At 44.9% G+C, this 12477-nt stretch overlaps 1 protein-coding gene across 8 annotated transcripts in view; it reads right to left on the bottom strand.

The window, feature by feature from the left end:
- RIN2 (Ras and Rab interactor 2) overlaps positions 1-12477 on the bottom strand; it is a 235537-nt gene that overhangs the window by 37384 nt on the left and 185676 nt on the right. For all 8 annotated transcript variants that reach the window (XM_032420091.1, XM_032420094.1, XM_032420093.1 and 5 more), the window contains 2 exons: positions 6017-6209; positions 2063-2174 (listed from right to left, as the gene is read on the bottom strand). In XM_032420091.1, coding sequence (XP_032275982.1) covers positions 2063-2174; positions 6017-6209 — 305 coding nt within the window. The remainder of the gene's footprint in view (positions 1-2062; positions 2175-6016; positions 6210-12477) is intronic.

Below are 12477 nucleotides of genomic sequence, written 5' to 3'. Positions count from 1 at the left end.
AAGAGAAACCTGAGTTCTTACTGATGATCCAACACTAATCCTTACCATGTGGATCATTCTAGCCTCCTGCGCTTGTTTATCTGTAACTTACCCTCCAACAGTGAGAAACATGCCTCCCACCATCTGCCACCATTTACTTCATAAAGTCCAGTATACATGTATAGTGGCGTCAGAACTGTTAACCTGTCCCCCTGTGGGAAGCCACTTTTATGACTACAGTATAGTACTCATGTGCAGTTCTTTTTGCCTCTAGTCTTACAGGCTTGATTGTCATAATGCCAGTTATGCAAGTAAAATCTGTTTATTACCTAAAAAAATACAATACAATACAATACAATACAATACAATACAATACAATTAAATTAAAAATGGAGTAATTCATGTGAAAGCAGTCTATACAAGTATGAGCTGGTCTTTATTATTAAATCATACTGTCCAGATGTTGTGACAAAATATCTGTTTTCCTAGCAAGCCCTTCCTTTCTCAATCCACCTCCATTCATAAAGAAGCCAGGCCCTGGCCAGGAAGGGGCTATCATGGCTGCACCAAGATCTGTGGTAACTAGTTACAAAGGAATGTTTTGCTCAGACCAGCTTTTTCAAGCACTGTAAGTCCCCTGGATGGGAAAAGGGAATTGATAAAAGTCTTGACACAATCAAGAGGAAAAATCTTTAGCTGGGAGGAATCTGAGATGAACACCAAGAAAGTTTTAAAGTACAAACACTAACTGTGCTTACTGTAGGGGGACAAAAAGGGGGCTTCCAGGCTAACTTATCATGCTTCACTTTGGATATTAGAAGGGATGTAAAAACCACTTACATCTATCACTTCTTGGCTAGCCAACTTCCAAAAGCCACCTCAGCATTGCCTTCCCTCACTTAAAATTTGATCCACTGTCTTTGGAATGGAGGGTTTGCAATCTATCTTGTGATTACCTCCTCATGCAAATACACTGGTATAAGCCATGCGCCAGGGTCACTGACCACTCGTGGAGGTTTTCTGGGCATCAGTGACCTTGTGGAGCCTGGAGGAAACACATCTCAAGGCCCAGGTTGACAGCTGAACCTGAGGCTGGCCACAAAGAGGCTGGCAGGTTTTACTTCTGCTGGAAACATCTCCTCTAGACTCTGTGAAGGCCATTTGGTTCAGGAAGACTATGAACTCTGGGCTAAGTATAATCTCTTCCTTGCCCTTAAACTAACCTCAGTACCTTCGTTTTCTTCAAATGCAGGGACTGAGGCTTGCTTAGGTGGAAATCGGGAAGCAAGCAAATGTCCTGGTCTCAGTCTTGCTATTGAGAGAGTCGCCGGGCTTCCAAACTCACCTCTCCTGCCTCAGCTTGCTAACGTGTGCTGTCAATGAAGCCTTCCCCTTTGGGGCACAGAGACACTACAGATCCTTTCCTGGAGGCTGCCAGTACACCAGCACTGTGTGTCCCCTTTTATATTTAAAACGTGGCCTCCTGAGACTTCACGTTTTCAGGGATTGCCGAATAGCAGAAGAAAACCAAAGCCACCACTCTCCCTTCAAAACTTCCGCCGGTTGATTTTTTGAGGGCTGGATTCTGCCTCTGATGAGCTGCATTTCACAGACGACTGAACAGTGATTGTCTGGAGGGAACACGTCCGCTTAAGGGTAATTTACAAAGATGTGCAGACACATGCTTTCGCATGACATCCCATAAAAAGGCCCAATCGCTCTGGCTTGTCCTGTGGGTTAGTCATCAGCAAATCTAGGAACCAAACCCATGCTCTACTTAACTGGGAAGGGGACAAGAAAGCCAACCTGCCATGTGCCAAGCAGTGGGCTGCACGCTTTGCACACACAGGTTGTTTAATTAAACCGTTAACAGCTCCCTGATGCTGCGATCACTCCATTGTCCTGATAAGAAAACCAAGGCTCCTAGGGTAGGCTACCTGCCCAGTCACTGAGTGAAGTAACAGTGCCAGGACTCAGATTCATGTCTGTCTGTCTCGAAGGGCAAGCTCTGTCCACTTCCACTTGCTCGGGCGACCACAGGCCCTCCCGTCAACCAGGACTTCGCCATCCAGTGACCACTTACTGTACGTGCTTTCCTTTATGGCAAATTCCTTGAGTGGGGCTCCAAATTCACAGGGCAGGCGAAGGGAGAGAACTTTCTTCTGCATTTTGGTGGATTTACGAACCAGGAAGATCTGGCGGAGGGAAAAAAAAAAAAATTCAAGCTTAGGAAATATCTAGAAGGTGAGAAACGGCATAGGATTTCCGGCACACATGATGTCCACGACTAGAATGACCTTCATAACTAAACCACAAGGCTCAACCTGGGAATCTCAACAAGCAGGCCACAGCTGCCCTCCTTTGATACCTGGCTTCAAAAGAATCCTACTTTCCCTTTGACAGAAGCTTCTCCATGAGACTAATGCTCCCTCAGTCTGCAGACACATTATCAGTTTGGTGATTGTTTTATAGCTCGTGTTACGTGTTCACTAGCCCGTGTCTTATATGGGCATCATGCTGAAACCCAGATTCTAAATACGGGTAACATGGCTAAACCATAGGAGGTGAATTGGGAGTTCATTGGCTAATTTGGCTCATAGGTGTATTAATGAGAGAAAATTAAATTTGTGGGGCACCTGGGTGGTTCAGGCAGTTGAGCATCTGATTCTTAATTTCAGCTCTGGTCATGATCTCGGGGTTGTGGGATCAAGCCCTGTGTTGGCCTCCACGCTTAGTGGAGTCTGCTTCTCTCCCTCTCCCTCTGCCCCTCGCTGCACACTACCTCTCTCTCTCTCAAATAAATAGATAAATCTTAAAAAAAAAAAAGAAAATTAAATTTGTTACCAAGAGTGAAAAAGCAGGTTTTTAAAATTAAAATCTCAGTTCTAGCCTCTCCTGGAAAACAGGATGATATGGCAAGACCAGGTACGGTGACAACCGCTGGAGCTAAAAATGGCTGCCCCATTAGGGAGGTGGGGAGGTATGTCCTGAGGTTCACTGAAGCCAATCCTGGGGCTGCAGGTCCATTTACACCTGACTCACCCCAATTTGTGACAATCTCCCTGCAGTTTCTAATACTGTCTTCAGACATGTGCGTTGAAACAACTCACCTCCCACTGCCCATCTTGGGCCACCATTCTGGCCTCTAACACTGCAGAGGCAAGTATGCCCTATACCACTATGCACTGCACAACTCCAGGGGGCACCAATTACCTGGGCTACAAATCAAATGGTGCCCCCTACAGTGTGCAGTGGGACAGCCTGGCTGAGTTCTGGTTCCCTTCTGGATTAAGTACATGATCCTTCTCCAAGGATCCTGTCCTGTCTTATTTCTCTAACCACTTCTCCTCTTCTCTCTGCATTCGGACACCATGCTCTCTGCTCCCTTACTCTTACTATTTCACCTAATCTTCACTTCCCTCCATATGTCCAGTCAATAGCTCCTAAGAAACTTCTTCTGGGTAGAGGGTGGTAGGGTGGCTATGGGGATTGGGTGTCTGCTGAGAGGGAATTAGGAAGACCTCTGAGTTCTCTCTTCTCTCCCAGCACCCACGGGGAGGCAGCCATGGGATAGAATACATCTAATAGCCAGTTCTGGGAGTCAGTGTTTCTGAGACACTGAAACAGATATTTCCTAAACACTATCCCAATGGGTACAAAAGCCCAAAGCACTGCTGGGAGCCAGCTGTTGGTTGGTGGAGTAGAAGTATTATTCCCTTGTGCAGGTGGGCATCTCTTGAACCCTGGGGGTCAGGGAGAGTATAACCTTATTTCCTGAATGTCTGAAGCTTTAGAACAGGGTTTGGTAAAGTTGGGCCTGTGGACCAAATCTATCCTGCTGCCTGTTTTTATAAATAAAGCTTTATTGAAACGAAGTCACACTCATTCATTTACATGCTGTCTATGGTTGCATTTTCACTACAAGGTGGAGCTGAGAGGTTCTTTTTTTTTTTTTAAAGATTTTATTTATTTATTTGATAGAGAGAGCGAGAGAGCACAAGCAGGGGGAACAGTAGAGGGAGAGGGAGAAGCAGGCTCCCTGCCAAGCAGGGAGCCTGATGCGGGGCTCAATCCCAGGACCCCGGGATCATGACCTGAGCTGAAGGCAGACGCTACACCATCTGAGCCACCCAGGCACCCCGTGCTGAGAGGTTCTGACAGACATAATGGCCTACAGAGCCAAAAAATATATATATTTTTTAATTTATCAGAGAGAGAGAGAGAGAGCACAAGCAGGGGGAGCGGCAGGCAGAGGGAGAAGCAGGCTCCCCGCTGAGCAAGGAGCCCAATGTGGGACTCGATCCCAGCACCCTGGGATCATGACCTGAGCCGAAGGCAGACGCTTAACCGACTGAGCCCCCCAGGCGTCCCCAGAGGCAAAAATATTTACACTTTGGCCTTTTACAGAAAGTTAGCCGATTCCTGTCCTAAGATGTAGATGAAATAAGGATGGTGGCGCCCCAAGGACCCATGATACCACGGCTGGACTTTCAAGTCTTCCTTCCTCTCACACCTGCTTTTCCTTCTCTTCAGCGTTCTTGCTTCTGATGCACTCTGGCCTCTCCTGATCCATGCTGCTCCTGTCCTCCACCTGCCCTCAGCTTGCCCTATCTCGTCAGACAGGTCCTGTCCAGGGATCAAGGAGGTAGACAGACAGAACATTCCACCTGACTTGTTCCCCACAGGTCTCAGCAGGAATGGATGTGCCCCATGCTGGGAGGGAAGCTGAGCAGGGAAGGGAATTGTTGCCTAGCAACAGGGCAACCTCCCTCTTCAGAACTTTTGTGCAGAAATGCAGGAACAGACAACTCAACCTCCAAAAAGAAGGGGCCCCACAGACGTGGGTCCTGATCATACAGACCCAGACTAGAGGCAGCGACCTGGCATGCTGGCCAAGGAATTTTCCACAAAGATGATCAAATATTGCACCTAATCACCCTGAGCATGTTCCAACAGAAGTCTCAGTCCCGTCTGTTTCTGTCAGATGAGAAACAAAGACCCACTTATAAGTCAAAAAGTGATAACGGAGAGGCTCTGGCTGATAGGAAACCCAAAGTTTATTTTTGTGCCCAATTGCTACAACCATTCTCAGCCAGCTATGATGGAGTTTGTTTTTTCCCTTTATTTCCCTTGCTTCTCCATCTATTTCTTAGTTTCTATGTCTTGTCATGAGTTGTTCCAAGTCTTACTTTATCTGTGCTTTATTGTATTTATCCTTTTTTGGGAAGTAGATATGGTACGTAAGCACTGTCCAACACAACCTTCTGTGTTGGAAACATTCTATATTCTGCACCATCCTATATGGTAGCCTCCAGCCATCTGTGGCTAGTGAGCACCTCAAATGTGGCTAGTACAACTGAGGAACTGAATTTTTAATTTAATTTAATTAGTGCAAATTTAAATAGCCACACTGGGCAAGTGCCTACCATATCGAACAGCAAAGGACACCAATAACTGAATAACATTTTTTGAGGAACCTCTATAGAGTCATGGAGTGGTCTTGATTAAGAGACTGGTGTTGTTGGGTAGATGGTAGCTGGACTGTGAGCCCTGTGTGAAACCACTGAGGAAACCCAAGAGAAACAGGATTACATCAGCAGCCAGAGCAGACAAGTCTATGGACACAGAACTTTGGAACTTTTGAAGGCCCAAGTTGGATGGCTGGGCACTGGCAGGGTTTCCAGCTTAGAATGAAAACAGCAGTGGCAGCTGAGGACTCCACAACCAGGCTCATCCTCAATGCTGAGGCCCAAGAAGTCAGCCAGGGCCTTCAGCCAGGGGCCCTCCTCATTACCCAGATGCCCTGTCATCCTGCCCACTCCTGGACCTCCCTTGGTAACTGAGTCAATGAAGACAGAAAGACAAACCATGAAGGGCTCTTTTCCTCAGAGCTGCCTCCATACATCCCACAATCCCCCTTGCATTGTGACCCTGATGCACACTGGAAGCCATGCTCCCTACAGCCTAGGAAGAATTTTCTGGAACTCCAAGTCTTTCTCTTAAAAAAAGCAGAATTCTGTGAGATTCTGAGTCTTACCCCCGGAGGCTGGGACTGGAGGACTTCCGCTGCCTCCTCCTCACTCAGACTCAGCTGCAGCCAGATCGGGTGGGTGTGGAGAAGCCGGTCCAAAATGCTGAGCCTGTTGGAGAGGCTGTCATAGCCAGAGTCCCGCGGATAGGTCTTCACATCCTTTTCTTCGGAAAAGCCATCATCCTTGTGTCTTACCATGCTAGGAGAAAGAGAATTGGCAGGGGTCAAATGGCTGCAGCCCCATTTCTCTGACGAGGAGACCATCCTATAGTCTCCAGGCTAGAGCTGTCCTAGCCCATACGCCATCTTTCATCGCCACCTCACTTGTCTTCCCCTCCAGCCTGAAAGCTAATCACCATATTAGCTCTCACTCCATATCTATACTATTAAACAGAATATTTGACAGACCCAACAGACCTTCTATTTCTAACCCAGTTTTCAGAAGGTTCTAAACATCCTGAATGCTGTTGAGTCTGTCTTCTGGCATTAAACCATTTCACCATTTGAGCACAGAACCCTAAATGCTACGTTCCATATGGCAGCACGAGGTCCTATGGCTCAAAAGCATATATCATAAGCACAACCATGGCATGCTCTAAAAGCAAAAACAAAACATTCACACTCACTCGTGCACACTCATTTTTGTACCCGAATGAACTGGATTTCATCTCTTTTCACACATCTAGGCATTTTTATTACTAATATTATTTGTAATGAAATCTTACAGTTGCATAATGCTGTGCTATTTATAAAATCATACTAACATAAGTTCATTATTGCCATAAAGTGGAAACAGCCCAAATTTCCATCACCTAATGAATGGGTAAATAAAATGTGGTCTATCCATTCAATGGAATTTTATTCAGTCATATTATTCATTCATTCTTTTTATGAATGGAGTACTGATGCATGCTCCAAAATGGGATGAACCGTGAAGACTTCATGCTACGTGGAAGCAGCTAGAGACAAATATTTTGTGATTCCACTTATACAAAATATCTGGACTAGACACAAATAGAGAAAACAGAAAGATTAGTGGTTGCTTGGGACTGGGGGCGGGGGCGGGATGGGCAGTGGTTGCTAATCAGTGTGGAATTCCTTTTTGAGGTAAAGAACATATTCTGGATCCAGACGTGTTGATGGCTGTACGACTTTGTGAACGTGCTGAAAATCACTGAATTATACACTTTAAGGTATGATCTGTGAATGAAATCTCAGCTAAAAAAATATTATATTGATTTCCATAGTTGTCTTTGGGTACCAACGCTAATCCTGTGACTGAGTATGTAATCCCCATTTTACAAATGAGAAAACTGAGGCCCAAGAAGGTATTGGGCTGTCCAGAATTATAAACACCCATGAAATGGAAGAGCTAGAAATTCAAGAGGTCTGGTGTTCCTCCAACTTTGCAGGTAACAAGTAAGATCATGAACACAGGAGAGCTTATAACAATGTGGGGTCTACTATGTGCCAGGCCCTTTGCAAACATTCTATCATTTCCTTTAAAACAGCCCCCGAAGGCAGGTACCAGGAATCCAGCGTTAAAAAAGGGGAGGGGGGTACAGAGAAGCCCAGACTGCTTGAGTAACTGCTCAAAGCAAGGATATGCCTCTGGTGAGAGTGAGTAGGTGGGAATTCCAATCCAAGAGTGCCTGGCTCTGGTGTCTCTTTCCCTCTACCACGCCCTGACTCTCAATGAGCTGGTCATCAACACTGGTCCTGGACTGGCCAGTGAAAAATAATAGACTTGATCATTCACATTTGAAGGGGCAAGTTCAGGTTAGGGTTCAAATGGTCTTCAAACATCTAAACCCAAAGAAACCCAAATGTGTGGCCTGAATGAAGTTTTCAACATTGTGAATTATGATGATAAAGCCAAATGGTAGGCAAGAGTGGGAAAATGTTAAAAAAAAAAAAAAAAGAAAAGTGTGCTCTTCCCATGTGGACCACTCCACTCCTAAGAGGTGGGACTGACTATAGAAGAAGCCAACCTAAGGCAATCATTTTTGGGTAAGCAGGCTCAGTATCAATACCCACAAGGATAGTGCACCGGCTGGCCAGACCCCCATCCTAATGTCTTCCCTGCACATTCTTGACTTTCTGCAGATCTGAAGAATCTCATGCTTCCATTCAAGATTTACATTTTGTTTCCCCTTAAAGTTTTCCTTTACCTTTGCTACAACTTTCCAGATGGGAGAGTCTGTGCCAAAAAAGAGCAGTTTCTCATTCTGCAAATGCCATCCCAGGGCCTCCAGGTATTTTGAAGTGAATCTTTGCAGCTATAAGAATGCACTCTTCAAAATGAAGCGGCATTAAAATTCCTTTCACATGAGGTAAACGGAGGCAACTTTAGAGCAGTGATTCTCAATGCTGGCTGCCTATAAAATTGCCTGGAGCTTAAACATGTTTTGATGGCCAGACTGCACCCCAGATCAAATAAATCAGACACTTTGGGGTGGAACACAGGCATCAGAATTTTAAAAATTTCCCCAGGCAATTCCAACTTGCAGCCAATTTACAACCACTGCACTGGATTGGCGCTTGAGCCTAAGAGAGAAATCTCCTGGGGTTTGTTAAGCTACAGATTCCTGGTTTCAGCCCCAGAGGGTCTGATTCCACAGCCCTGGGGTGAGGATCTGCATTTCTAACAAGCTCCAGGAGATGCTGATGCTGCAGTCTGAGGAGCATTTGCTTGAGATCTAAGAGCAAAATGTGCACTGGAACCCAGAACCAGTGAGGTGGGGTGGTTTTTTCTTTTGGGGGGGAGGTGAGGATGGTGGTAACATGCCCCTGAAAGAATTCTCCAAACCTAAGTAAACCCGCCATCCCTGCCATCTCAGGCTGGTGATATTTTACCAAGAGCAAATTCTACCATCTCTAACATGGCAATCCTAACACTCATGTGTGCGGTGAGTAAATATGTGGATGCTTCTTCCTTCCTTAGAAGGGCACGTCCTGTGACAACTCAGTTGTTCAAGAGGTCTTTGTCCTCACAACCAACCTCAGCCTAAAAAGCCCAGGTCCAGACAGGAAGACAGTGAATAAGATTCATGGGGCTTCATCAAGGAGCAACCATAAATTAGATCTTGTCTTTGCAAATGACTAAGCTAACACCTTTCTTTCACCCTCCGACATTTGGGATTTATAGTGTATTATCATAAGATAGACTGAAAGAAAGAATGAAAAAAGACCGATTGGCTTTTATCAGACAACCTTCAGGAAAGAACTAATGAGGGAAATGAATCTGTATTGGACGCTGTTGGTGCGCTGCCCAGTTCCCCTTTACCAGCCTGGGGACCTATGCCCCCACTGTGGTGGGTGCTGGCTGCCCCCTTGTCCTGGTCATACCTGGAAAGGTATCCGTGCTCCCCTGGGATCTGATGCACTAATGACATACTGATACAGGGCGTAGAGGAATGGCCTTTTTGCCTGGAGGCAAGACAACCCCGGGGTGCTCTTCATGTGGCAGAGCTACCTGTGGCATCAGGCTGAGGTTACCCTCCAGTTGCCCCCGTATCTCTGCCTGGTTTCCTACTCATCCCAGACGGCCCTGCTCACTCCTTCACAGGCTGCTCCTGAGACCCTATCTCAGTAAATCACGGCACAAGAATCTGCACCTTGGGCTCTGCTTCTAGGAATTCAACCTAAAACAGAAGCTGCTGAGATTAATAGAAACCAGTGATTCTTAAAACAGATGTCTGCCTGCACATATGGCGGGGGGGCAAAGAATGAGTGGTTTATAAAAGATAAATCGCTGTGATATAATTCAGGAGATTCTAATGATGACATGGTCACGGTCAGCCATCCGGCACATGAGACCCACCTCCCCTTTTGAGCTTTGTCTCTCTAATCAGCAAGTGGTAAATAACATCTCCAGCACAGTGTAGAACTGATATAAGCAATAATCCTGGGTGGGTGTTAATATCAGCACATGAAAGATTGTTAGGGAACAGAACATTCACAGTCTTCAGATATCTGCCCGCAGATTACTTTTCATGAAGAGGAAAGGTACCCTGACAATGCAGAAATCCTGAGACACCAACTTTTCTTTTTTTTAAAGATTTTATTTATTTATTTGAGAGAGAGTGAGCTAGAGACAGAGGAGAGGGAGAAGCAGATGCCCCGCTGAGCAGGGAGCCTGACGCAGCGTTCGACCCCAGGACCCTGAGGATCACGGCCTGAGCCGAAGGCAGACGCTTAACTGACTGAGCCACCCAGGCGCCCCTGTGAGACACCATCTGAATAAGCCATCAGCATTAACTTCTCCAATAATCAGGCACCTGACATCATGTCCCCCCAATATGATGCTCCAAGAATGTTATAATAACATCTAGTTCATCCTCCTGCCCCAAAACATGTTTAACTTGAATCTACACAAGAAAAAACAACCAGACAAATCCAAATTCAGGGACTTCCTGCAAAACCACTGGCCTGAACTCTTCAAATTATCAATGTCACGAAAAATTTTTAAAAGGCTGTGGGATTATTATACATAAAAGGAGAATAAAGAGACATAAGAGAGATAACTCTATTGAGTGCACAGAATTGATAACATATGGCATCAGAATAAAAAATAGCTATAAAGGACAATTGGGGATATTTGAATAAGGGTGTATAACAGATATACTGTATTAATGTTTAATAATTTCCTGAGTGTGATTCTGTTATTTATGTAGGAAAATGCTCTTGTTCTTAAGAGATGCAAACTGAAGAATTTAGGGTCAAAGCGTGAAAATGTTGGAAAGTAAATGTCAAATGGTCAGCCTCCCATTCCCCTCCAAAAAAAGGGGGAGAGGAATATAGAGGTAAAGGAAATGTGACAAAACTTCAATGATTGGTGAATTTAGGTGAACAGTACTATTCTTAACTTTCCTATAATGTTTGAAATTTCTCAAAATAATATGTTGGGGAAAATATCTACCATCTCTCTGGGTTTATGAGTATGAAATTCATTTATTTATTGAACTATTATTACTATTTCCAAGCATCTAGGCCTGCTTTCATGGGGAGATAAAGCTCAGGTATGGATTCAGTGAGACCCACACCCACATGTGAAAATACTGGGCAAACCACAGAATGCCCAATCAATGTGCCTCTAGGAGCAGAGAACAAACTCTGGGCACCTCAGATACTGTATCTGGCCTCATTCCAATGGACCACGGCCTCACGCCTCTGAAGCAGCGGGGGACAGGCCTCTCCAGCAACAGCTACATTCTGGTCACACCCAACTTAAGGCCCTTTTGAGTGTGGGATGAGTGCGGGCTTTCCACTTGGCTATATTCCCTTCATTTCCAGGCCCAGGTGTTAGCAGCCTAGACAGGAGCAAGAAACTGCAGAAAGCATGTTCTAATATAGGAGAGGCAGAAAGACATTAGGTCTACTTTTATTAAATTTTACAGAATCAAGTTCATCTCAGAGAAAAATAATTTGCAGCAGACTTTCCAAATGATGCTCTTTCTTGTCCTAATCCACAACTCCAGAGGATGGCATGACCTATCAATGCAGCTTCCAATGACCAGGGTCCCAAACATCACATAGGAGGACTATACTTTGATTTTACAATCCAGTCTTTTTTCAAACAAATGACATCGAGAACCAAGCAATATATAAAGTACATAAAACTCAGATGTAGGTTGTCTCTGTAGGAAAAAATACAGGTGCAGTAAATATGGCTAGAAACCTTCTATACATCAGAATCTTATTGCAGCCAATGAATAGCAAAAAAAAAAAAAAAAAAAAAAAAGCTTTAGGGGGCTAGATACAAGGCATAATGCCAAATTTTTACCATCAACAAGGTGGTACCTTCCATTTGACTAAAGGGTCTCAGCACAGGTGCAGTGCTCTGGATGGTTCTATGCTCAGGACATGGGGACAAAACAAGTATACACAAAAAACAAAAAGCCAAACCTTCTCTGTGTGCGTTAAAAGCACACCTTCATTAAGCTGAACAATTATATTTTTTCTTTAAGATTTTATTTATTTGTGTGTGAGAGAGAATTTGAGAGCGCGCGTGTGCATGCGCGTACATAAGCCAGAGGGAAGGGGCAGAGGGAGAGGGGGAGGTAGACTCCCCGCTGAGCAGGAAGCCCCACTCAGGGTTCAATCCCAGGACCCTGGGATCATGACCGGAGCTGAAGTCAGACGCTTAACCGACTGAGCCACCCAAGCGACCCTGAACAACTATATTTTTTAAATGGACAATTTACATCAACAACCATGGTAAGATACTCTTGATTATTTTTTAAAGACCAAAGCTGTCTCAAATAAAGACAAAATGTACTATGAATTTGTCTTTCTAAAGCAGACTGTTAGATCATAGTTCAACTAAAAAGAGATGGATTTAGTTAATTAACAGCTTCTAAAAACCTTTCATAGAATCAGTGGCAAGGGGCGCCTGGGTGGCTCAGTCGTTAAGCATCTGCCTTCGGCTCAGGTCATGATCCCAGGGTCCTGGGATCGAGTCCCGC

Source organism: Phoca vitulina, unplaced genomic scaffold, assembly GCF_004348235.1.
Source record: "Phoca vitulina isolate PV1807 unplaced genomic scaffold, GSC_HSeal_1.0 scaffold22, whole genome shotgun sequence".
Classification (NCBI taxonomy): Eukaryota; Metazoa; Chordata; class Mammalia; order Carnivora; family Phocidae; genus Phoca; species Phoca vitulina.
Note: the sequence above shows the minus strand (reverse complement) of the source record. Positions and strands in the feature narration are given on the sequence as shown.